General features: G+C 49.0%; 1 protein-coding gene across 2 annotated transcripts in view; it reads left to right on the top strand.

Moving 5' to 3' along the window:
• The window catches only part of Mbtps1 (membrane-bound transcription factor peptidase, site 1), a 39901-nt gene extending 15863 nt beyond the window's left edge, over positions 1 to 24038 (top strand). For both annotated transcript variants that reach the window (XM_013012899.1, XM_013012897.1), the window contains 15 exons: positions 1064 to 1166; positions 3189 to 3340; positions 6200 to 6361; positions 7588 to 7732; positions 8567 to 8755; positions 9630 to 9802; positions 11086 to 11201; positions 11855 to 12011; positions 12628 to 12752; positions 13462 to 13539; positions 15967 to 16107; positions 17764 to 17895; positions 19213 to 19339; positions 22019 to 22149; positions 23241 to 24038. In XM_013012899.1, coding sequence (XP_012868353.1) covers positions 1064 to 1166; positions 3189 to 3340; positions 6200 to 6361; positions 7588 to 7732; positions 8567 to 8755; positions 9630 to 9802; positions 11086 to 11201; positions 11855 to 12011; positions 12628 to 12752; positions 13462 to 13539; positions 15967 to 16107; positions 17764 to 17895; positions 19213 to 19339; positions 22019 to 22149; positions 23241 to 23437 — 2128 coding nt within the window. In that variant the 3' untranslated portion in view covers positions 23438 to 24038. The remainder of the gene's footprint in view (positions 1 to 1063; positions 1167 to 3188; positions 3341 to 6199; positions 6362 to 7587; positions 7733 to 8566; positions 8756 to 9629; positions 9803 to 11085; positions 11202 to 11854; positions 12012 to 12627; positions 12753 to 13461; positions 13540 to 15966; positions 16108 to 17763; positions 17896 to 19212; positions 19340 to 22018; positions 22150 to 23240) is intronic.
• Positions 24039 to 24387: the final 349 nt, after the last annotated feature.

Raw genomic sequence — 24387 nt, 5'->3', positions numbered from 1 at the left:
TTTAACACTCTTGAGTGTGTTAGGTATTGACAGGTCAAGAGTGGATGGGTGGGAGGGTGGGAAGGCAGTGTTCTTTTGATGGCTTCAGTGAGAGGTTCTACTAGTGACTTCAGTTAGCCTATGTTCCTTAGAATCATAGGCCTGTGTAGACACCCAGCATTAAGCCTGCTTCCTCTGAATGGTCTCCCTTCCCCGTGGCATGTTGTCCCCACTGAGCTCAGATGTCAGTGTCATTGTTGAGTGGGCATAGTTTGAACACACTGCAGTCTTGCTGTTATCTTTTCAGTCACTTGGAATCTGTTACAGTTGTTGAATTGTCAAAGAGTTTTTCCTTTTGATAATGGAGTTTAGACGTGTGCATGTCTAAGCACATAACTGGTTATTTCAGAAGCACTTCATGTTGATTTTAGAATTTGTATGTTTTTGTCATTACTAATGTCACAGTAGCTTCTTTGCACATCTAGTACCCTTGAGGTACAGGAGAGAACAGCTTTGGGTTTTTTTGTTTTTGTTTTTTCCTGGCCATTCTCTGAGGGCTCTCTCTAAGGGCAGAAGATGGCAGGGTAATAGTTGTATCCACATTGTCTGAGGAAGTGAGGTGCACTGCTAAAGGTCAGTTGAAGCTTCATCCTCTGCGGTGATGTTGTTGGGGCTAATCTGGTGGAGGAAGCAGAATGAGTACCCTTGGAACAACTCACAAGTGATGTGAGGATCTGTAGTTAGGTGGTGGATTTGTGACATGTTCACACGTGGAGGTTCAGAGTAGGGAGCAAGTTAGGGAGCCTGGAGTCAAAGAGGAAACTTGCCTGTGTGGTAAGGCGACAGGGAGAAGAGGGAGAAGAGGAAGAGCACTGCAGGTGAGAGGTAGTTAAACAGTGTGGAGTTGACCAGGGCAATGGCATCTCACAAGACCGAGGAGGGTAGCAGCCTGTCAGAGCTGCACAGGTCTTGTCACAGAAGAACCTAAGGAAGCTTTAGATTTTTCTGGCAGTGTTTTTCCTTGTTTGAATGATTCATTGTAAATTATTTCTCTCCCCCCTTTTTTTTGTGTGTCCCAATTTAGCACTCTGAATAATCCTGCTGATCAGATGGATGTGATTGGAGTGGGTGGCATTGACTTTGAAGATAACATCGCCCGCTTTTCTTCCAGGGGAATGACTACTTGGGTATGCTTTCCTGTACTAGTCTAACGTTGGCCCCCAGAGCCTGGGTCTGAGCCTTGAGATGGACTTCTTAGCACACAATAGATAAGCAGCCAGGGCTGCGGGCGTGTGCTCTTCAGGAAGTCAGAACTTCCAGCTCCTTTGGTGTGTGCTGTCAGTCTAGCATCCAGAGCCACTGTGAGGTGTGAAAGGTTCTGAGGGCCATTTCCCAATTCCTCCTCCTCTTGGCTTGTTTCTGAGTAAAACTTGCTCGTAGGTGAGCTGACTCTGCTCACTCACCCTCAGGGCTCCTCAGTGCAACCGAGATGATTTGCTTTTCACCTTTCAAAGTAAATCCAGTAAGAAAGCTTGATATGAAATCTGCTAACATGGAAATAATAGTATTTAGTTTCACAAAATCAGAATGACTCCCAGCAAGTTTATAACCCAGTGGGTTCACAGTGAGTTCACCCTCCCTTGCCCAGCAATAAGAAATTTGATTCAGAATTTGGAGCTCCCTCAGAGTGACACTCAAGTACTTTTACCCTTGAGGTGGCTGGGGGACACCTGCCCTGGCATTCTTTGGTGTCAGGTCATCTCTTGGTGCTCAAACTTTGCATAGGACCTCCAACTCGAGGTCCCAAGTAAGGCCCCAGATTCACACTTGGGGCTCATTCACATCTGCAGAACTCCATAGGATAGTCTTCTATGGCAGCCTTAGTGCAAGACATGGTGCGCTCCTGGGCGCCCCTTCTGTCAGCTGCCAGGGCTCCCTTCCTGATGCGTTCACCGGATGCCACCTGCTGGAGTTGGCACTGCCTGCACGCCAGAGACCCCACTCAGCACAAGGACCACACCCTGTGCTGTGCTACGTGTCCTTATCTGTACTCCTCGGTCAGAGGGGACCTGGCCTCTGCCAGTGCAAGTCTCGGGCTCTTGTGTAGGCGTCTTCATTGATCTGTGACGGGATGTCACACCCTTGGCCCTCATCGGGGACTTGTTTTTCAGTGGCAGTCTGAGCAGTATTCTTTAGTTACCTACAGAGAGTGCTTGGGCTGACACATCTTCCTTGGTGCCCACAGATCCTCCTACATTCCTTTTGTGAGACATTGGTATGCTTTTTCTCAACAGAATTTAAGATCCTGGCCAAGTGTGGTGGTAACAAGTTCAAGGCCAGCTAGGCTATATAATAAGAATGTATCTCAAAAAGAAAAAAGAAGGAAGGGGGGAGGATGAAAGGAACATCAGCTTCTGTTGTACTTCTCACTTTGCTCCAAATTGCAGGAGACTTAAGAAGTGCTTAAACTGACTGCAGATTTAATGTGGTCATCCTACATTGGCTTCTTCTTCCCTTTGAAACAGACCACGTGCATGCACACACACACACACACACACACACACACACACACACACACAGAAATATGCTACATTTTTTTCTAATTTTTAGTTTTCTGATTTTTCTAACATTTAAAACTTATCTAGAGAGAGCAGTTTCTCAATTCTATTCAGACTGACTAGTGTCTGGTTTTAGCAACTAGCTAAAATACTAGCACTTAAAAAATAATTTGTTGCCGGGCACCAGTGGCTCACGCCTATAATCCTAGCTACTAAGGAGGCTTAGATCTGAGGGTCACGGTTCAAAGCCAGCCTGGGCAGGAAAGTCCATGAAACTCTTATCTCCAATAAACCACCAGAAAACCGGAAGTGGCGCTGTAGCTCAAGTGGTAGAGCGCTAGCCTTGAGCTGAAGAGCTGAGGGACAGTGTCCAGGCCCAGAGTTCAGGCCCCACGACAGACAATAATAATAATAATCTGTTTTCTGGCTGTCTTCTTTTACTGGGTATTGTAAAACATACTAAAAATGATTCTGAATCCACACTAGCACTGAAGCTTGTTTCTGGTTTACAGGGAATTTCAGATTCGAGCCTGTAGCTGCCTCAGGTTTCAGTGTGTGAAGTCCTGTGTTTCTGTCCTGATCTAGTCACTCCTGTCCCCACGTGGCTATGTGCCTGGGTCCCGGGGGAAACCAAGCTGTTCTTATTTCTAGGAACTACCAGGAGGCTATGGTCGTGTGAAGCCTGACATTGTCACCTATGGTGCTGGAGTGCGAGGTTCTGGTGTGAAAGGGGGGTGCCGGGCCCTCTCAGGGACCAGTGTCGCCTCTCCAGTGGTCGCTGGCGCTGTCACCCTGTTAGTGAGGTAAGCATGTGCAGCACAGAGTGTCAGCTCTATCTGGCCTTGGGGCAAAGGGGCAACAGTGGGGCAGACAGTGGGTTTGGGGCTCAAGGCATGCAGACTGGTGCTATCTCTGCAGGAGAGGCGGGGTCCCCGCTGTTAGGGTTAGGTGATGTGTGCCAACGCACCTTGTAATCTGGAGGAAACCAGAGAGCGTTGTGTGTGGAGAATAGCTATTGACTGCGGTTTTAAATACATTGTGTGCTAGACCTGTGCATTTTCTCTTCACCTGAGTGCCATGTATTGGTCAGGGAAGACGCTGCATCTTTTCCATGTCCTGTTTCTGTTAGGAGTCATCAGCTTTGATGTACCCACTCTGATGTTGTGGGTACAGAGAGATAGCAGTGTTGTGAAGCAGGCGAGCATGTCCCATCTTCTCAGTGACCCTTGTTTGCTTTTTTTGTTTTTTGGTCCGTTGTGGGGCTTGAACTCTGGGCCTGGGTGCTCTTCAGCTCAAGACTAGCACTCTACCACTTGAACCACAGTGCCACTTCCGGTTTTCTGGTGGTTCATTGAAGATAAGAGTCTCATGGACATTTCTGCCCAGGGTGGCTTTTAACTGTGATCCTCAGATCTCAGCCTCTTGGATAGCTGGGATGACAGGCGTTGAGCCAGCGGCGTCCAGCTGGTCCTTGTTTGCTTTTGTGGCAGCTCAGGCTGGACTGTGAGGGGCTGAGCAGGCTGGGTTCTTCCCTGTTAAATCTCATCTACGGCAGAGCAGAGCTGAGGCACAGGCCCGCCTCTGCAGATAGTGTGCCTGGTAGGGAGCTCTCAGACATGGGAGGTGGGGTGGAAGCTTGCTTGCCCTGCCTGTGGTCAGGTGAACCTCGTGGGCTCACCCTCACTGTGCTAAACACCAGCCTTTGGAGCTTGCATTCACCCCTCTTTCCCTCAGTAAATTGACTTCTGTTTAGCTGAGGTCCACATTTGGACACTGTTGTGATAAAACAGTGCATGTGAAATCTTTTCTGTGCTAATTTAACAGTTAAACTAGGCAAATGATAGTGAATATGTTTTTGTTGTAGTTTCTTGTTTGTTTGTATTTTTTGCCAGTCCTGGTGCTTGAACTCGGCACCTGGGCACTGTCCTTGAGCTTCTTTTGCTCAAGGCTAGCGCTCTACCACTTGAGCCACAACACCACTTCCAGCTTTTTCTGTGTATGTGGTACTAAGAAATCGACCTGAGGCTTCATGCATGCTAGGCAAGCACTCTACCACTGAGCTACATTCCCATCCTCAATTTTTTTTTTTTTAAGTAAGTGAGTTGCATGTTTATTTTAGCTTCTGATGGCAGAGGTTATTTTGTTTACTAGTACTTGGGTCAAGTATCTGTCCACTCCTACAGGTCAGAGGTAGGTTATAGAAAGTGCTGCAGTGGCCTCTGAGTTGCCTTTGCTGCTAGAAACTCATCTCTCCCATTAGTGTGGCTCTCTCCCCCAGGCACACATTGAGATGTGTTGGGGAGGGAGGCCCGGTGTATAGCTTACTCATGCTTTTGTTCTTGCCAAGTGCCAGAGATTCAGCCAGGGCTCTTGTTTCTAGTGTGTGCATTCTGGTAACAAAACACGGTCCACTTCGCCCACCTGCTGTGATTGTTAGCAGGAAGTGAGGGTTCCAGCTTCAGTGGAGCTGTCACCTCTGTGCTGCCCAGTGAGGGGGGATGAGAAGATGGGGAACTCGCCATTCCCAGTGACAGCTGTGACTGCAGACAGCTTCAGCATCAAGGAAAGCGTTTGCTTTCATCTCCTGCTGGAGATAAAAACACCTATTGTGATGTTAGGAATACCTTGTAGCTTGACAATAGCTCGTGATAGATGCTGAGCCACAGGGAAGTGGAGCCTGACCTTTCCCTTTGCTTTATAGGTAGGAAGTGGAGGAGGGCTATTGACCTATAGCTTCTAGCAGTTATTTTATTCTGTCATTAAGAATTAATCGTTCTCTATCTCCTTCTGTCAGATTTTCCATTTAGAAAACTTGCCTACCCCTGAGACCAAACTGTCATGCAGAAATATTCCAAGGCTTTGTGCCTATTGATTTTTCCTCCCAACTTGGAGATTAAAATTTACTTGTATAAAATCTATAGGTAGACCAAAATGGATTTGTTTTTAGTGATAGCAAGGAGTTATTTTAGTAAAACAAAGTTAAAATAGGGACAAATATTTCCTGCTACTCATGCCGGAAATGAGGACTCCAAAAATGAATGTTACAGACCCACAATGAATGTTTTAATGATAGAGCTACCTAAGTTCCTGGCTAGGTAGAGCTGGGTATTAGTTTTCCAAGATGCATTCTGACAGTGAAATGCTGAAAGCGTCCGAGGTCCACACATCCAGGCCTCATCCACCTGGGTGACTCATCCTCCAGATGCGGGAACAAAAAGACAAAGGTTTGGTCTCCAGCCCACACCTCTGTCCCATCCTGCATTGAGTCCCTCTCCAGCATCCGCTTATGCTCATTTTCTTCCCCAGCCAGCTGATGTCCCAGATTGTATTCACCCCTCCCATGGGGATCATACCTTTTTTTAGTATTCTTACCTCTTGCATCCTATGTGATAGATTTCATCATTATTGGGAAAGTTAATTTTGCATAAACAAACAGGCTGGATAAAATCACTGTTCAGAAAACCATCTGGAAGGTCACTTACTGAGCAGCTCATCCTGAGGCAGGTGCAGCAGCCAGTCACTTTGCTCGGCTTCACCCAAGAAACCCCTGTTAGAACTGAAACAAGACTGGGGGGCCATACAGTTGCACTTTTGCAGTTAGAGACAGTCCAGTTTTCATTCTTTCACTGAGAGGAAATGAGCAAATTTTTACTCTCCCGCAGCACAGTCCAGAAACGTGAGCTGGTGAATCCTGCCAGTATGAAGCAGGCCCTGATCGCATCAGCCCGGAGGCTTCCTGGAGCCAACATGTTTGAGCAAGGCCATGGCAAACTGGATCTCCTTAGAGCCTATCAGATCCTCAACAGCTACAAGCCACAGGCAAGGTGGGTGTGCTGGTCTCAGTGGGCCTTTCTCCTTCACTGGTCCCTTGGAGGTTTCCCTCTGCACATAAGAGCCTCAAGGACACTTAGCCTCGCATTTGGGTGCTCAGTTCTGGGTTATGGTGCGGCTTTTATTAACGTGCTGACGGCAGAACTCAACCCACTGAGTCACCTAAGTTCTGTTACCTTCAGTGTAAGTAGTTAAAGAAAATGGCAACTCCCTGTTGGCATATTTAAACTTTTAACATAGATTTACAGAAATTTTGCAAGAAAGAATCCTCAAGAACTTGTTTCCAGCTTTCCTTGCTGACACTACCTTAGCTGATATCGTTTAATACAGGTTAAAAGTAAGGTGCCACCACTAGGCCTGTCTTACAAGGAGTCCACGACGCTGCCCTTCACGTTCCCCTCGTGTTCTTTGTCCAGGATCTGGACACTCACTGCATTTGTGGGGCATGATTTCCTCCTATCCTGGATAGCTCATCTAGCCTTTGTTATCACATAACTGGCTTTCTTAGAGACTGACAGGCACTTGTTTTGTCAGGTCTTTTCTCTTGATGGGTCTGAGGGGGGCTTTTTTTGTTTTTTGGCCTGTTTTGAAGTGATTTTAGATTTATGGGCCATATTTAGTTGTGGATCTGAGTTTCTCTGTTGTCACATGGCCAGACCCATTTGTTAGATGCCCCTCGTGCTGAGCTAGGAATGGAGCTGGCCCAGCAGGATTCATTTGAGATAAAGGAAACTGAAACAAGTGTTGATCACTCCTCCAGCCCTCACACCAGTTCTGTCCATGTCCCTGTGGGTTGTGCTCTGCTAGCACTCACGGACTCAGCTGAGTGTATGGTTGTGAGTTTCACCACACAGTGAGAGTTTAGGGGGACCTGTGGGGAAAGAGGACAACTCAGTTGCACAGTCTCGAGAACTCCTGGCTTAGCTTCCTAACTCCTTCTTCCTGGCCGCTCTGAGGCAGGGACACCCTCCTGGGGCTCAGGTCTAGGTTTCCATTGGGGCTGGCCACACACTCGTTCTCTGTTAGCCAGAGCAGCTCCACAATTCCAGCCTCCAGAGGCAGGTGCTCCCACCAACTGCTTAGCAGCCTTCTGAACCCAGGAGCGCCCCATAGCAAGCTCCTCACCACACCAGCCCCGCAAGCCAGACCATGGTTCACTGTTTCCTGCTCCTCGGTCACTAAGAGACCTGTGTTTCTGACATACTCTTCCTTTTTCCAGCTTGAGCCCCAGCTACATCGACCTGACTGAGTGTCCCTACATGTGGCCCTACTGCTCACAGCCCATCTACTATGGAGGAATGCCAACAATCGTTAATGTCACCATCCTCAATGGCATGGGTGTCACTGGGAGAATTGTGGATAAGGTGATGCTTCTCTGACTGGACGGTGACTTAGCATGGCCTAGACATTTTTGCCTTAGTTATCTGTCCTGAAGTGTGGAAAGGAAAGTTGCCCTTCTCTTGTATAGGGGACATGGGTTTCTCATAGCCAGTCCTACACCAAAAGATGAGGACATTGTTTACTTTCTTGCTTCAGTGTCTCGAGTGTGGCTTCTGACAGCTAGGCCCCATCACTTCTCCGTCTGCATCGTGGTGGCTGTGATGCAGGCCTAGCTGTCATTACTTTGCTCCTTGGCCTTTGGGTTTGGAGGGTTCTTTGTAGTTTGTTGACTGCTTACTTGCTAAGTAAACATCAGAACAATAAGGGACTGGGAAAAAAGCTAGAACATTCTTTATAGCCCCACACCTCTAACACTGCCACTGTTTAAAAAAAATAGGACTTACCATACCTAATCTGAAATGCATACTTTTAAATCGTGTGGTAGGCAAGGATTCGAATCCATGCCATTTTAATTTTTTAGTTCTTGGAATCTGTCAGCATAAAACTCACAATCTAACCTCAAATCTGAGTGTTTTGATTTACATAAGCTTTCTACTTAGGTAAAAGTTCCTTATCAAACAGCTTCTGTGCATGTATCACCCTTTTTTATGTAATGCGGGAAGATTATTTGAGGCTGTATTTTCCAGGCTTATCTGGTATCTTTCAGACAGCCCCCGGGCTTATAGGTATTCATGTATCAAGTTGCCAACTTACTGAAATATTTCCAGTAACCAGTGTAGGTAATGAAGGATATGAGGCCTTTCTGTTTTCTGCATGCATTTCATTTCCACCTTGGCTTGGCTTCTGTTTTCCTGCAGCCTGACTGGCAGCCCTACTTACCACAGAATGGAGACAACATTGAAGTCGCTTTCTCCTCCTCCTCGGTATTGTGGCCTTGGTCCGGCTACCTGGCCGTCTCCATTTCTGTGACCAAGAAGGCAGCTTCGTGGGAAGGCATTGCCCAAGGCCATGTCATGATCACGGTGGCCTCCCCAGCAGAGGCAGAAGTAAGGCCATGTCAGGCAGGGGCCTGTTTTTCTTGACCTTTTACCATCCCTAGCCAGGAAGGAGAGGAAGGTGCTGAGGGCTGGGTGTGAACGACAGGTGGCAGCAGGATGGCCCTGGACCATCATGCACTGCCTCCAGAGTGGCTGCGTCGATGGCCAGCCTCACAGAGAACAGGCTGCTGGCTTTGTTGTTGGCCCCACAGCACCAAGGACCTGCCTGGGCACATCAGAAGCAGGCCTCCCTGAAAGGAAATACAGAGTCGTCCTCTGTGCCTCTACGGCTCTTTTACAAAGTGCTTTGAGTTTTAAGTCTTCAACTCTTGAGTTTGAATGGAATTAGTTGTGATACCTGAACGTTTGTTGTTACCTGGTGTTTAATGTGGGTTCAACTAGTAAGTAGAAATGACCTTTTTTTTTCGGTTGATCGTGGGGCTTGAACTCTGGGCTTGGACGCTGTCCCTCAGCTCTTCAGCTCAAGGCAAGCACTCTATCACTTGAGCCACAGTGCCACTTCTGGTTTTCTAGTAGTTTATTGGAGATAATTGTCTCACGGACTTTCCTTGCCCGGCCTGGCTTTGAACCATGATCCTCAGATCTCAGCCTCCTGAGTAGCTAGGATTACAGGCATGAGCCACCAGTGCCTGGCTTTAGAAATGACCTTTTTAAGCTAGACTGGGTAGTGCATGCCTGTAATCCCAGCACTTGGGAGGCTGAGGCAGAAGTATTGAGAATTCAAGACCAGCCTGGGCTACATAGTGAGATCCTGTTTCAAGAAAACATAAGAGAAAAGAGATATTTTTAAACTTGAAAAACCTGAGTTTTTCCTGGAAAAGGACATTCCAAATTTCCAGGGATTTTTGTTTTCTTTTTCAAGGCGAAAAATGGTGCTGAACAGACTTCAACAGTGAAGCTCCCAATTAAGGTGAAAATAATTCCCACCCCTCCTCGGAGTAAGCGGGTCCTCTGGGATCAGTACCACAACCTCCGCTACCCACCAGGCTATTTCCCCAGGGACAACTTACGGATGAAAAACGATCCCCTGGACTGGTAAGCATCTGCCTTGCACTGATGCGCTCCAAACCCCTGTCCTCATGGTGCCCTGTTGGCAATTCTGCCATGCTCTGAGGCCATCTCGACTTCTCTTCTAAATATTCACAAATAAATTTGGAGGAATTCTGCTGCAGCTGGGTACTGATGGCTCAGATCTGTAATCCTGGCTACTCAGGAGGCTGAGATCTGAGGATCACAGTTTGTAGCTAGCTCAGGCAGGAAAATCTGAGGCTCTTCTCTCCAATCAACCATCAAAAAGCCAGAAATGCTTGGCTCAAGTGGTGGAGCATTAGCTTTGAACAAAAAAGCTCAGGGACAGTGCCCAGGACTGGCAATTAATTTGTGCTGTAAAATCCTTGTTATCATTTCCCCTCACCTCCTTCATTCAGTTAGCCAGTAAATGCAGTCAGTGTCACCTTTAGCTGGCCCTGTCCTGCTGTGTGTTCCATCCTTTGCCCCCACCTGAGTCTGTCGTCAGCATCCCGCACCTGGATGCCATGTTGCCTCCCCGTGTCACTCTGTTCTCGTGATCATTTCCCAAGTGTCACATGAAAACAAGCTCTCCTGATGCCTCTTCTGACTCATTTATCTGGCAGAGACTGAGCTGCTTCCCTCTGTGGCCCCTCACACACCCCTGCCTATTTGCTGTCCCTTATAGGCCATCTGAGATACATTGTTCTTTGCCCAAAAGCCAGACGTTTCTGCTTTAGGTTAGGTATTTAGGTCCATGTTTAAAATAGGTGGATGGGAGGCTGGAAGATTGGACTAGGGTACAGGATCAGAGGGAGCGGGAGGCACTGGAAGATTGGGTTACAGGAGCAGAGGGATGTGGGGATATGAGGGCAGCATGCAGGGCTGTGCCCTACAGGGAAGCCAGCACACTTGTGCTACTGTGGAAACAGGTTCTAGAGGGAGGCTGGGGAGCGTTGACTTGCCTGGCCCTTGGTTTTGCCTAGAACTGTGGGCAGAGAGGGCTGGAGAAGCCACATCCAGTAGGCCGTGCTGTCAGTCAGTCTCACTCAGGCTGTCCCTGATAGAAGACATGGCGCTTGCCCTCCAGGCTGTGGACCAGCCTCCTTGCCTCCCTGTGGCCATGCCCTAAGCTCATTGCCAGATGCAGTGGCTGCCGGCTGTTTGCTTTCTGCCACAGCCGAAGTGCTGTTTCTGTGCACCCTATGCTGCCTCTGCCCAGGCTGGCACTGCTCCTTCAGAGACAGCTGCACTTCTGAGGCAATCCCATAACAGGACAGGCCTTTATCCCTGTGGCTCTTGCTTTTCAGGAATGGGGATCACATCCACACAAACTTCAGGGATATGTACCAGCATGTGAGAAGCATGGGCTACTTTGTGGAGGTTCTTGGCGCTCCCTTCACATGCTTTGACGCCACTCAGTATGGTGAGCCGCACATTGGACACATGTTAAATGTCTGAAAGTGAACCATTGAAGGAACCTGGGCAGGGGCTCCCATCGAGTGGAGGCTGGGAGGGAGGCTCTGATGATGTGCACACATCCTTGGTGATGATGGCCACGATGCCCAACTACACACAGGGTTGTTAGATATGGGGGGGACAGAGATGTCTGCAGTTTTTGTTTTTAGTTTTAATTGTATCTGACTCCTTCGAGCAGCCAGCACTAGTTAGCAATGCCTGCTCTCTTACTCCTTGCCTCCTCCTGTGGCATTCACTCCAGGGTAGCCCAAACCAAACCATTAGTAGTCAGTACCAGCCCGGTGCTGGTGGCTCACGCCTGTAATTCTAACTACTCATGAGACTGAGATCTGAGGAGCACGGTTCCAAGCCAACTTGGTCAAGAAAGCCTGTGAAATCTTTGTCTCCAGTTAACCACCAGAGAATCAGAAGTGGTGCTATGGCTCCAAGTGGTAGAGGGCTATCCTTGAGGAAAAAGAGCTCAGGGACAGTATCCAGGTCCTGAGTTTGAGCTCCATGAGCAGCAACAACAACATCAAAAGTCAGTACTGTCACTGTTTCTAAAACAGTGGCACCTGCTATCAGAAGTGGCTGTCCTCAGCCTTGACCCTTTGTCCCTAGGGACTTTGCTGATGGTGGACAGTGAGGAGGAGTACTTCCCTGAGGAGATCACCAAGCTGAGGAGGGACGTAGACAATGGCCTCTCGCTCGTGGTCTTCAGTGACTGGTATAACACTTCCGTCATGAGAAAAGTGAAGTTCTATGATGAAAACACGAGGTACTGGGGCAGCTAAGGTGGCACGTGCCTTTGTGACTTGCTGGGTACCAGAGAACAGGAGTGGAAAAGCCTGTAAGGAAAGATGCTCGGTGACCTGACACACAGTTTAGAGGTGGTCTCTTTCCTTGTTGATCTTAGGTACTCAAGCTTTAAGTTTGTGTTTAGTCCTGTTCCATTCTGTATCTTTTAATAGTAAGATAGGCAAATTCAAAATGTACCTAAAAAACTTTGGAGACTTTCTAGTTAATTAGCTGCTGATCAAGGATCTCTAGACTAGCAAATACATTATTTGTAATAAATTTGGATTTTTTTTTTCTGTGTAGTTTCGTGACTTGACTGTGTAAGTTTCGTGTGTCTTTTCCCTTGCTTCTCTGATTGTGGCTGAGCAGTTAGTGCATTTCAGTGAAGTGCTGATTCTAATGCCATAAAATAAAGCCTTGCCATATGCTGCACATGGGTGCCAGTTGTTTGAAGTTTTTCTCAAACCAAGCAACTGGTTCCCATTGACACGTGGGTGTGGATGGGATTGTTACCTGAGATGTGTAGTTTTGTCAGGGATACATGAAATGTGTAGGTTTTTACTTCTTGTCCTCTCTGCTGTTGCCATTTCTTTCAGACAGTGGTGGATGCCAGATACAGGAGGTGCCAACATCCCAGCTCTGAATGAGCTGCTGTCTGTATGGAACATGGCATTCAGTGATGGCCTATACGAAGGGGAGTTCACCCTGGCCAGCCATGACAGTAAGGCTTATGTCTGTGTGAGCCTAGGCATGAGCTATGTACTATGAGCAAGGGGGAGGGGTGAGTAAAGGGAGGTCTCAGAGCCAGGGTAATGGGATTCCTAAGCACTCTAGCGTTTGGAAAGGAGTAGTCAGTCAGTGCTTTCAGAACTGCCTCTGGGGCTAGACATGTATCTCAGAGGGAAGAGTGTTTACCCAAAATGTGCAAGGCCCTGGAGTCTATCCCCAGCATCAGGAAACAAACTGAAAATATTGAATGCAATTGTCCTTAATTTCTGGGCTGCCTTTAAGAGTCTTCATGCACTACTCATTCTCAAATAGGAAATGCCTCATAGGTTCTGATTACTTATAAAATAATATTTGCTCCCACATAAATTTCTAGCTGTGATTTTGTGGCCCATATAATGATAATTATTATTGACGGGCTCTTCGAGCCCTGACTGAGCTTGCCCTGTGTCTCTGGCTTCTCTGACTTGCCTGTGTTCAGGCACTGTATATTAATCTGTTTCTTACTTGAATTTTGAGGTGATCACTTAATTTCAGTGCGACAAGGAAACAGTATATTCTCAAGATTACAGACAGTCTTACAAATAGATCCACATGGGAGAGAAGAATGCACTAGTGAAGAATGTACCTTGGGTAAATGAGTAGCTGTTGGTGGAGTGCTTGGGGTTTCTGTGCACCTGTGACTCTGAACAATTGTTTTCTAGTGTACTATGCATCTGGGTGCAGTATCGCTAAGTTTCCAGAAGATGGCATTGTCATAACACAGACTTTTAAGGACCAAGGTAAAGAATGCTGTTCCCAGGTTTTTTGCTTCCCTCTTTTTCCACCTTCTCCCTCCCTCCTCCTCTCCCCTTTTATCTCCCACCCTCTCCTCTCTTCTTCCTCCTCCCTCCCTCCCTCTTTCTTTCAATGGCTTTCTTGCATATCACTCCCACAGTCTGCTTTTGAGAACATTTACATCAACCCCGAAAGTTCCGTTACAGTGTGATCTCCTCGCCCTTTTTTTTTGTCTTTTTTGGTACTGGGGATCGAACCCAGGACATTGCACTGGCTAGGCAAACGCTTTGCCACTGAGCTACATACAGCCCAGCCCTTCTTTGCCTTTCTTTTCATAGGCAGTACTAGACATTTGAACTCAGCTGGCTTGGTACTGCTGAGCTGTTGTATGTATGCCTCCAGTCCTGTTTTTTACTGGTTACTTTTAGGTTAGGCTGCATGACTAAGCCTACAATGGGCTTCCCTTTGTCTTTTGGAATGACAGACATGCATGCTGTCAGCTTACCTTCCATAGAAACAGGCTTGCTTACAGATTTTTCTGCCGGGGCTGGGCTGGCATCCCAGTCACCCTTCCATGTGCCTTGGGATGATGGACACGCACCATCGCTCACAGCTGTGGGGTGAGAAGCAGTCTCACAAGCTTTTTTGCCCAGGTTGGCCTCAAACTGCTATCTTCCTTCCTCAACTTCTCCAGAAGCTAGGATTATGGACATTAGACACGAGTGCCTGGATTTGTTGTTGTTGTTGATTCATTTTAAAACTTCTTGCAGTAGTATTTCTATACTACTTAATGTAAGCCTGGCTCTTGCTGGTAATTTGAATATATGTATATAGGGGCCATTGTAAAAGAAACAGAATTCCTTCAAGAGGGAAGCTCAAATATTTGTTGTTTCTGTCTATGGGTGGTTCTGCTTTGGTAATTTCCAGATCACTTTAGAAAAAATTTGACCATCTTTTAGCATTCTGCTTCAGCTACAGGCAGACATTGCCAGGAAGGCAGGTCAGTCCCCAGCTCAGTATCCATGACATCACCGAGTGCTTTGTGTGCAGAGCCTGCCTGGTGAGTGGGGAGGGGCAGGGGTAAGCCTTGGAAAGCCCGGCATGGAGCATAGGGCAGCAAGAGGACCTGGGGATGTTCTTCCCACACATCACATGTGCAGGTAGTGAGTCTTCAGCATGCCTACCCTCCACCACTGTAAAGAGACCATTCTCTGGAATTGAGAATTAGGGACTGTTTTATTCACTGAAGACATGAAGTTAAGATTTCTCAGATAACCTGCTTATGGCTGCAAGACAGAATTTAATTCATATTGCCTGGGAGGGTTTTCTTCTTTCCTCGAGACAGATCAATCCTTGTTACCTAGGGGTATATTTTAACTGTCAGATCTTTTTTCCCCTTCAAGGCAAGGCCAGTCCATTAACAATTCTGTTACCTAGAGATACATTTCAACTGTCACAAGGACACACCGATCATGTTTTGCCAAGCCCTCAGCCCAGTTCCCTGTGGTAATTTTCCTAACAAAAGCAGTTCTCATAGGCATGTACTTCCAGTGCTAGGTACAGGGAAAAGGTGGAAAACAATATCACAGGATTAGTTTGCTACCCTCTGGCAGCTCATCTTTTTGACTAGGCAGGGTGGGGGAGGGAGGGGTAGTATATCAAAGGTAGATTTAACCATTCACAGTCTAGAATAAAACTCAACTGCTTTGGTTTGACATCGGGTACAGTCCAGGTTATGCTGGACTCATCAAGCCAGGAGGCCAAATGGCTACTTGGTGTACATTTCCCTAGTTCTCCTGTTCTCTTGCTCCACCTTGCCCTCCTCCAGAGAACACTGCATTTTCTTCTACTTGGCTCCTTGTGAGACTATACAGGGAGGGCCAGAAATGCAGCACTCACTTACCATAGGCCTGTTAGATATTGTTGCTGCATCAAGCCCTGGCTTCTGGGGAGGGGGTGGGCACATTTTCAGTGCGAGGAAAGTAGTTGCTTTACAGCAGGAGACTGCACGATACCCCTGACACTGCCGCCCATGCATCTATCCCATTTTAACCTCCTCATTAAACATTCCACACTGTGTCATCTGTGGAGGCAGAGGTAGGAATGCTTTCCTTATGGAACATTTGTACTTGTGGCTTTTCGTAAAATTCCACCAGTAGCTCCCGCTACAAGGAAGTGTCCACAGATAGAATTATGAAGAGGTTTTGTTATTACTAGGGAAATATTTAAAACACTGTAGTGAGAGCACTGGTAGAATTTTACTAAAACTGAAATTGAGACTTGAGATACTGCTTTCCTGTTCTTAAAGTTTGCACTGTTTTGACTGAATATTAGGGTTTCGTTTGGTTTTGTTTTTGGTCACGTAGATTAAATCTAGAAAACAAATAATTCCCCAACAAAACCTCTTCTGTTTCATTGTTGTGTTGTTCCAGGATTGGAGGTTTTAAAGCAGGAAACGGCAGTTGTTGAAAATGTCCCCATTTTGGGACTTTATCAGGTTCCGTCTGAGGGTGGAGGCCGGATTGTGCTGTACGGAGACTCCAATTGCTTGGATGATAGTCACCGACAGAAGGGTGAGATAAAGCAGGGGATGGGCTGTGGGGTGAACGCGTGCCTGCCACACACAAGCACAAGCCCCTGGGTTCTGTCCCCAGTACTCCAGAACAACAATAGCTCCCACAGGGGCTTGGACACAGGAACCCCACATTTCCTTTGTGCCTGGAAAGGGTTTTTGAGAGGCTAGTGAATGAACAGCACCTGCTCATAGGAGCCAGGGGACAGCAGGCTCGAGAGCTCCAGGGACTGGAATTGCTTGCAATATTCTGATAAGTATCTAAGCGTTGATAGGTTTAATAGGCAAAAGAAAACTGCCTTTACAGGCCTCAATGCCACTCCTGTCTTCCCAGCCCACAGCCAGTGGGCCAGGGTGACCTGTGTGTAAGCCCTGGATTCAGCTGACCCAGCTTTTGCTTCCTGCTGGGCAGGGTGCACTTTGCAAGTGCAACCATGTGGGAGCACCCTATTCTGCTCTGGTCCACTCTTGTTCATGGCTGTCTCTGATCAGCAGGAGATAAAGATGGGGGCAAAGAGAGAGGACTCAGCCCCCTTCTTGTCTTGGGTCTTCTGGATGAAAGGCTTTTGAGCTGGGACACAGACTTTAAAGTAGGGTAGTCAAGGTGCTCTGCCTTCGTAACTGGTAAGAGGAAGCCAGGACCTCCTAGCTCACTGGAGGGCAGGACAGGGCAGGGACGGGACGGGACGGGACGGGACGGGACTGTTAGCACCCAGGGTTCACAGGCTTCCTTTTCGAGCTGAGCATGGTGCATTGCACCTCTCCCAGCTCCCATGTTAAGTTGTGGCTGACTAAGTTTCAGGTGTTATGTAAAGCCTTAGAATATGACTGGGTTTTTAGAAATTAAAAAAATGAGGTTAGAGTCACAGTAGATGGAAGATTAATGTCTCGTTTCCACAGAGATGCTCTTTTAAGATCTGAGATCTCCTGGTAAGAGGCTTTATTAAAATTTTAAATACCTAAGAGGACTGTCGTATCCCTGCCTTTCAAACAGTGGCTTTTAGCATCTTCTGTGGGCTTCACGCCTTGAAGTGCTGCTTCAAGAAGAGCATGTAGTGCACTCTCCTGTCAGGTTGCCCGGGTGGTGTTGATGGGGCATCACAGCCCCCTGAGGACGGAGCCATCATATGGCTCGGAGATGCAAGGTGGCCTGAGAAAAGGCCTGACGGTGTGTCTGGGACCCAGAAACTCAGGCTGAGGGACCCCAAACCCGCCACCCTGGCTGTGCCCCTCACAGTGTAAATCACATTTTCTGCCCCTGGTTGCTGGTCATGCTGTCCAGCCCTGCCCTCTGCCCCCTGGTCTGGGAGTCCTCACTCTTCAGGCCATTGTTTTCTCATGGATGTCACATGGTCTTGCTGTCTCTGCACGAACCCTGCTCTGTCCTTGGTCATGAGGGTCCAGGGCTGAGTGTGACATCCAAATAGCCAAGCCAGCCCAGTCGCACTGACCTGCACTGACCCTTGGGGGTGAAGCTGTGGAGCACACGGGCTGGGGACTGAGTGGAAAGCACATGCTTCGTGGGAAGAGGGGACCTGTACTTGTGACGTCCTAAGCCCTTTCCCCTTGTTCTGGGGGCTAGCTTTTTGTTGCTTCCCTGTGACGATAGCTGGTTTTACAAACTCATTCCTTAAGAGCATGCTTGTTGCCTTTGCAGACTGCTTTTGGCTTCTGGATGCCCTTCTACAGTACACATCCTATGGGGTGACCCCTCCCAGCCTTAGCCACTCGGGGAACCGGCAGCGCCCTCCCAGCGGGGCGGGCTCGGCCCCTCCCGAGAGGATGGAAGGTGAGTATGCAGCCCCCAGGTGCCTCAGCAGGGAGACAGAGCCAGCCCCACATTGCTGTTTGGGGAATTAGTCATGTCCTGTAGCCAGTGGGGCCTGTGTGTCTGTGAGCAGCCCATGTTTCCTTGCTGGCTGCTGGGGGCTGACTGGGCGGTGGGGGAGTGCAGCAACTGTCCTCTCTGGCTCAGGATGGAAGGCACTGTGGTCTCTGTGGTCATCTATATCCGTCGTCCCCTTTACCACCAAGGTGAGGCTCCTGCAGTGGACAAGGACAGGGATAGCACTCGATAGATAACACACCAGGCTGGGCGCTGTGCAGGGATAGGTGTAACCCAGTAGTTGTGTGAAGGGCATGCTCATTTCCCATGAGCACATGGGTGTTCTAGAACTGTAGAACACTGCTGCTGAGTGTGTGGCCGCCAGCCTATGCAACACAGAAAGGAGATACAGCTAAAGATGCCAGGCATAGTGGTACCTGACTAATCCTAGCTCTCAGAAGGCTGGAGTGGCTAGGGTCAACCAGAGCTACGTAACAAGATTCCGCCTCAAAAAGGAACAAACAAAACCAAAGTCATTTTTTTTTTTTTGTCAGTCATGGGGCTTGAACTCTGGGCCTGAATACTGTCCTCAGCTCTTCAGCTCAAGGCTAGTGCTCTACCACTTGAGCCACAGCACCACTTCCCCCAAAGAAATTTTTATGGCTAAAGTTTAAGTGAAAGTGATTTTAATCACTTTAGTGTAATACATCAAAAGCATCATTTTGACATATGCCACCATCCATTCCAGTTGCTCAGCCACATGTAGCTAGCAGTTATAGTAAAAGATGGCCCACATCCAAGAGATGTCAGAACCTTTGAAACTGCAGGGTACACACACACACTTTGGCCAGAAACTGCGGGACACACACACACACTTTGGCCAGAAACTGCGGACGTACACACACACACTTTGAATTATTATGCATTACACACACACTTTGGCCAGAAACTGCGCGCGCGCGCGCACACACACACACTCTCTCTCTCTCTCTCTCTCTCTCTCTCTCTCTCTCTCTCTCTCTCACTTGGCCAAAAAATTATGCAAGAAAAAGGTGGTTCCATGGCGCTGGCTTCATATTGGTTTCTTCAAAGGTGACTAGCAACAGCTGGCCTGCCAGGGCTGCACCTGTTGTCTGGTGGCATCAGGGATGACCTTGGAAGCACGCAGGGATGTGGGGGACTGCACACGTGTCGGCAGTCAGGCACACAGACGCAAAGCCTGTTTTCTCCCTGGCGTCTTGGGTGACGGCTGCTCTTTTGTTGCTTTTGCTGCTGCCACAGGAAACCATCTTCATCGCTACTCCAAGGTTCTCGAAGCCCACTTGGGAGACCCGAAACCAAGGCCACTGCCAGCCTGTCCACACTTGTCCTGGGCCAAGCCCCAGCCTTTGAATGAGACAGCGCCCAGGTCAGTGCCTGCCAGTGCCTTTCCCCTGCCCCTCAGGGCCCGTGACTCACTCCTGTGTCATTTTCTGATGAGTCCCATATTGCCCTTTGGTGGCACAAAAGAGTGCCTTGGGAAATAAGCATTGTGCTGCTCTGGCAGTCCTTGTTTAAAACCCAAGACACCACCCCCCCCCCAAAAGCAGCCACCGTGGCTCAGCGTAGGGCTTGTGATTACCCTCTGCGGTTGCACTCCCTGCTGAGCTGTCCACTATGAAGTGAAACACAGGCTCTTGCCACTTGCCAGGGCGGAGACTGCCTGTGGGTGTGGCCTCTGCCATGGAAGCCCACCCAGGTGAGTGTGTGGGCACCGTTCACCTTCAGTGCTGGTTGTATTGCTAGGGGAGCACCTCCTCTTGTGCCATCCCTGACCTCCGCCTACTGAGCGCTGTAGCGCTGTCTGTGGGCCCGAGTGGCCCTGCTCCCCCTCCCCCGCCTCTTCTCCAGTCATCCCGCTCCAGTGGCCACCCATGAAGTTCCACCGCTGTCTCTCTTGGTCAGGATAAGCCAGTCCCTGCTCTCCCTCTCTCCAGTGCTCCTGCCGCAGCAGGATGAAAGGAGGAGGAGGGGCCAGGTGTCCCAGGAACTGCCATCAGAAGAGTGCCACTGCCTTGCCCCCACTTCCGCTGACAAGAGTTCCCTCCACATGCTCTTTCCTCCCCTACGGGGATCAGAGTGGATGGTGGACAGGGCTCCACACGTACTGGAGGCAAAGTGTTCTCTGCTTGACGTGAACAGCTCTTGGTCAGCCTGTGCTGTGTCTTCACCCAGAGTGCGCCTCAGCGCAAACAAGGAGACTAGAACAGCACAGTGTCTTCTCTCTAAACTTTTAATTACTGAATACGTTGCCATTCTAGTGTCACCCCATTATTTAAACTTCTGACATGCTTCCATTTTTGCACCCTATGTATTTATAACCCTCTATTATTCTGGCATTCAAGCCAGACTTTAAATTCCAGACATGCTCAGCAGCTCATACTCAAAGGACAGTCAGTGTTCACTAAAGTTCCAGAAACTCAATTATTCTCCACAAGCTGCTTAAGGCTCTGAAACAGATAATGGTGCCCTCGCTATCTACCATCCACATCAAATAAGCCAGCAAACCTGAGGTGCGTGGAGGTGCTGATAAAGGCCAACTCCTGCAGTTTTGATTCTGACTGACCCTCAGTAATCCCTGCTCCTTAACGTGCTGCTGCATCAATTTATCTCACATTTCCCATCTAGTGGGAAATTATTCTCAGTCCTCAGAGACCTCTGAATCTGTGAAGACTAGAGTGTAGTGTTGGCCAGCAGCAGGGTCTGGGGCTGTGCTGTGTGAAATGTCCTTAGATGCACTCGGAGCCTCAGCCCTAGGAGGAGGTTGCTCCACCTGTACCTGCCTTCTCTGAAAGACTTCAGTGGTGGTGATGTTAGCATGCTGGTACTGTGACTGCTCCCCCGAGAAATGCCATCATCAAGTCATGGGGCTCCAGAGTAGAGTGACCCTTAGAATCCAGAGTGGCCCCTGCACACTCAGCCCAGATATGACCAATTCCATGACTGTCAGTTAAATGTCCAGATTGGTTACCCCAGAGCTATAAAGTCGTGCACAAGTACAGGCAGGTTATGGGCTTGGAAATTCCCAGTCCTGCTCCTAGGAAAGCATAACCTCCACCCTGGTGCTGCTGATGGGACTGGCTGTCTTTGGCTTCATTCAACCAGACACACACTGATAGCTTCCTGATGACAGCAGAAAAGCCGGGCATTCTCCAGCTGCAGGCCTGCTCCTCCCTCTGTTGAACTGGCCCTCCCGAGTCGCGTGCTGCTGTCCACAGTGCTCAGCCCCTATGCTCTTCAGGTCTAGTTGCACTGGCTCAAACAAGTTCCTCAGACCAAGACCAGCAGTAACCATGTCTTGAACGCTCAACACATTCCTCTCATGGAGCAAAATGTCCCTCACAGAGCGAAATGTCCTCCACCCAGAGCACCACGTCCCTCTCAGAGTGAAATGTCCCCACCCAGTGTGCTGTGTTCCTCTCACAGAGAGAAATGTCTCCCACCAGAGCACCACGTTCCTCTCACAGAAATGTCCTCCACCCAGAGCACCGTGTCCCTCCCACAGAGCACACTGCCTCTCGTAGGACACCTTGTCCTGCACAGAGCGTGCATGCTTTATTGGTGGCTGCCACTCTTCAGCCCAAGCAGACAGGTGTTGCTTCTTTTCACTGCTTGGCTGCTCGTGAGTTTTATCCCATTCTTTCTGTGGATGGTGGTTTCCTTAAGGGCACAAGATGCCCAGTTCTCATTTGCTGTTGGGGTGTCCTCACTGTGCTCTGTACATCCTCAGGAAGTTCAAGTGGAGCCCACTCTCTTACTGCTTCGGGAGAGGAACTCGGGCTCCTCCATCCACTGCTCCTTGCAGAAGTGCTGTGAGTGGAGAGGGGCTGGTGTGCAGTGTTACAAACCCAGGAGGTTACAAATCCTAAGGTCTATGGCACGTGGTTGGTTTTGGCCTGGAAAATATGGCTCCCACTGGCTGCTGAGCTGGTAGTTAGGCAGACAAAGCCCTTCCCTGTGCCCTGTAGACACGTGTTGCTCTCAGGCTTGGGTTAAGCTTCCTGGGCTGGTGCACTTGGTTATCTTTGTTTTCATCATTTCTTTGAAGTAATCTTTGGAAACACCAGAAGTTACTCTCCATCGACCTGGACAAAGTGGTGTTACCCAACTTCCGATCGAATCGCCCTCAAGTGAGACCCTTGTCCCCTGGAGAGAGTGGTGCCTGGGACATTCCTGGAGGTGAGCCCCTAGGCACTTCCTCGCATGCTGAGTCTTTGGAGTTGTCCCACGGTCTGCCCTCCATCCTCCCTCCTCCAGAGGTGGGCCAGGCCACCCGTTTGCCTTCCTGGGAACCATGATAACCCTGGACACCTGTGTGATACAGATCAGCAAGACCAAGAGCAGGAGATGGCACTCTTTCCGAAGTCCATTCTCCATTTCTTTTATTAAAGTTTCTAGTCACTTGCATACCATATGAAAGTTGTGCAACCAGCATGTATTGTGTTCTTCAGGCTACCTGCTGCAGCTAGCTGTGCACTGGCAGGTCTCCTGTTTCTTCTCCCAGCCCCTCCTGCCTGAGATCCCCTGTGACCCTGAGGTGTGTCCTGCCCTGACCCTGGAGGACACTGAAGCCTAAGTAGACTTTGTAGCTAGGTTCTCCTTCAGCCAGACCATTGATACCAAGTCACTTAGCTAAGCACAGAGCAGCTCTGGGAACTTCACCTTCTGGGGGTGGGGGGGGTCACAGTTCCCAATAGGGAGCTCTTTGGACTTCAGAAATAGACCAAGAACTCCAGGAATCATATAGGCTTAGTCTTTGCCACCTAGTCCCAGAGACTTGGTGTGTTGACTCAGGCCTAGGGTGCAGTGATGGGGACAAGCTTAGGACCCCTCAGCAACATCTCCACAAGGGTCCTCCAGCCAGATGTCCCACACAGGCAGGGCGCCCCCATCCTCCAGCCAGGTGTTCCATGCTGCAGGGCGCCCCGGTTCTCCAACCAGGTGTCCCATGCTGTAGGGCCTCTGGCCAACAGCCCTTGGCCTGCCCTCTTTCTCCCTAGATGGAGACTTGACTATCTTCAGGTGCTTTTAGGAGCAAAGTCCCTCATGCACACAGGAGTGCTCATGCTCAGATGCTGAGCGTGCAGCTGTACATTCTGTCCTGCCCACACTCCCCCACACCACATAGCAGCCTCGGTTACTGGGCTCAGGCTGCAAAGTGAGGTCTGCCTTGCCAGGTCAGCTAATGAATCTGTTGGCCTTTAGCTTCTGATGAGCAACTCTTACAGAAAGGCTGTTCTGCTAATCCTTACCTCCCTGTCCTTTTGCAGGCATTAGGCCCGGCCGCTACAACCAGGAGGTAGGCCAGACCATCCCTGTCTTTGCCTTCCTGGGAGCCATGGTGGTCCTGGCCTTCTTTGTGGTGCAGATCAATAAGGCCAAGAGCAGGCCGAAGCGGAGGAAGCCCAGGGTGAAACGCCCACAGCTCATACAGCAGGCCCACCCACCTAAGACCCCGTCAGTGTGACCATCGGTCTGGCTGACCATTGTCCTGATCACCCTGGTGGGCAAGTGGAGCCCAGACAGTGTTTCAAGGGGTCCCCATGCCAGGGCCTCCCCTCCTCCGATGCACCCAGGCCCGCAGTACCTCCTGAAGTACCTCATGGCCCTGGGCACCAGTAAGAGGGACTCCATGGGCAGCCTCACGTGGTGTCATGCCTGACCAGGCACCAGAGATGGCTCTGCCCTGAGAGGACAACATATTTTCTCCGTAAGCTCAGCTGCCTTGACTGAGCTAAGATACATGCGCTTGTTAAAGGCTATTTTCTATATTTATTGTGGAGAAGAGTCACTTTAAAGACTTGTGCTATTTGAAGCAAAGCTATTTTTTTTGTTAATGGAATGCAGTTTTCTACTATTACACCATGAGAAACAACACAGATTCCGTAGTCTCCTTTTGGATGAGAGGACAGATTTGAAGGAAACTTGCACAAATCTGTGAAACATAGACCTTTGCTTTATTTTTATAAGTATCAACTGCCATCATGTTTTGTAATTTGGGGTCTTGATTTCACCATTGTTGGTGAGGAATTTTCAATAAATATACATAACCTGTCTGAAGCTGAAAATTTGTGTAACAAGTTCTTTCACTTGTCCATTTCTGTTTATGACGATCTGCAGGAATTCTGAGTTAACCTGTTAATTGCTCCAAGATGTTCCACTTTACAGTGTATAACCCAGTAGGTTATGCAAACAATAGTTGGCATGCTAACTCCAGAACACTGTCCCAGAACAAACCACAGCCCCATTAGCAGTCACCCATCTTCTCCCCGCTCCAGCCCCCCAGCTCTCTGTCGGGGATTTGCCTGTTTCATTTCAGTGGAGTGTCCACATAGCGCCCTTGTAGCTGTTCTCTCTCACTGTGTGTCCTGGCTTCAAGGTTCTCCCAGGTGTCAGAACTTGCTTCTTTTTGATGGC

This window comes from Dipodomys ordii, unplaced genomic scaffold, assembly GCF_000151885.1.
Source record: "Dipodomys ordii isolate 6190 unplaced genomic scaffold, Dord_2.0 Scaffold18, whole genome shotgun sequence".
NCBI classification, from domain to species: Eukaryota; Metazoa; Chordata; class Mammalia; order Rodentia; family Heteromyidae; genus Dipodomys; species Dipodomys ordii.
The sequence above is the reverse complement of the archived record's forward strand: the minus strand, read 5'-3'. Positions and strand labels throughout refer to the sequence as shown.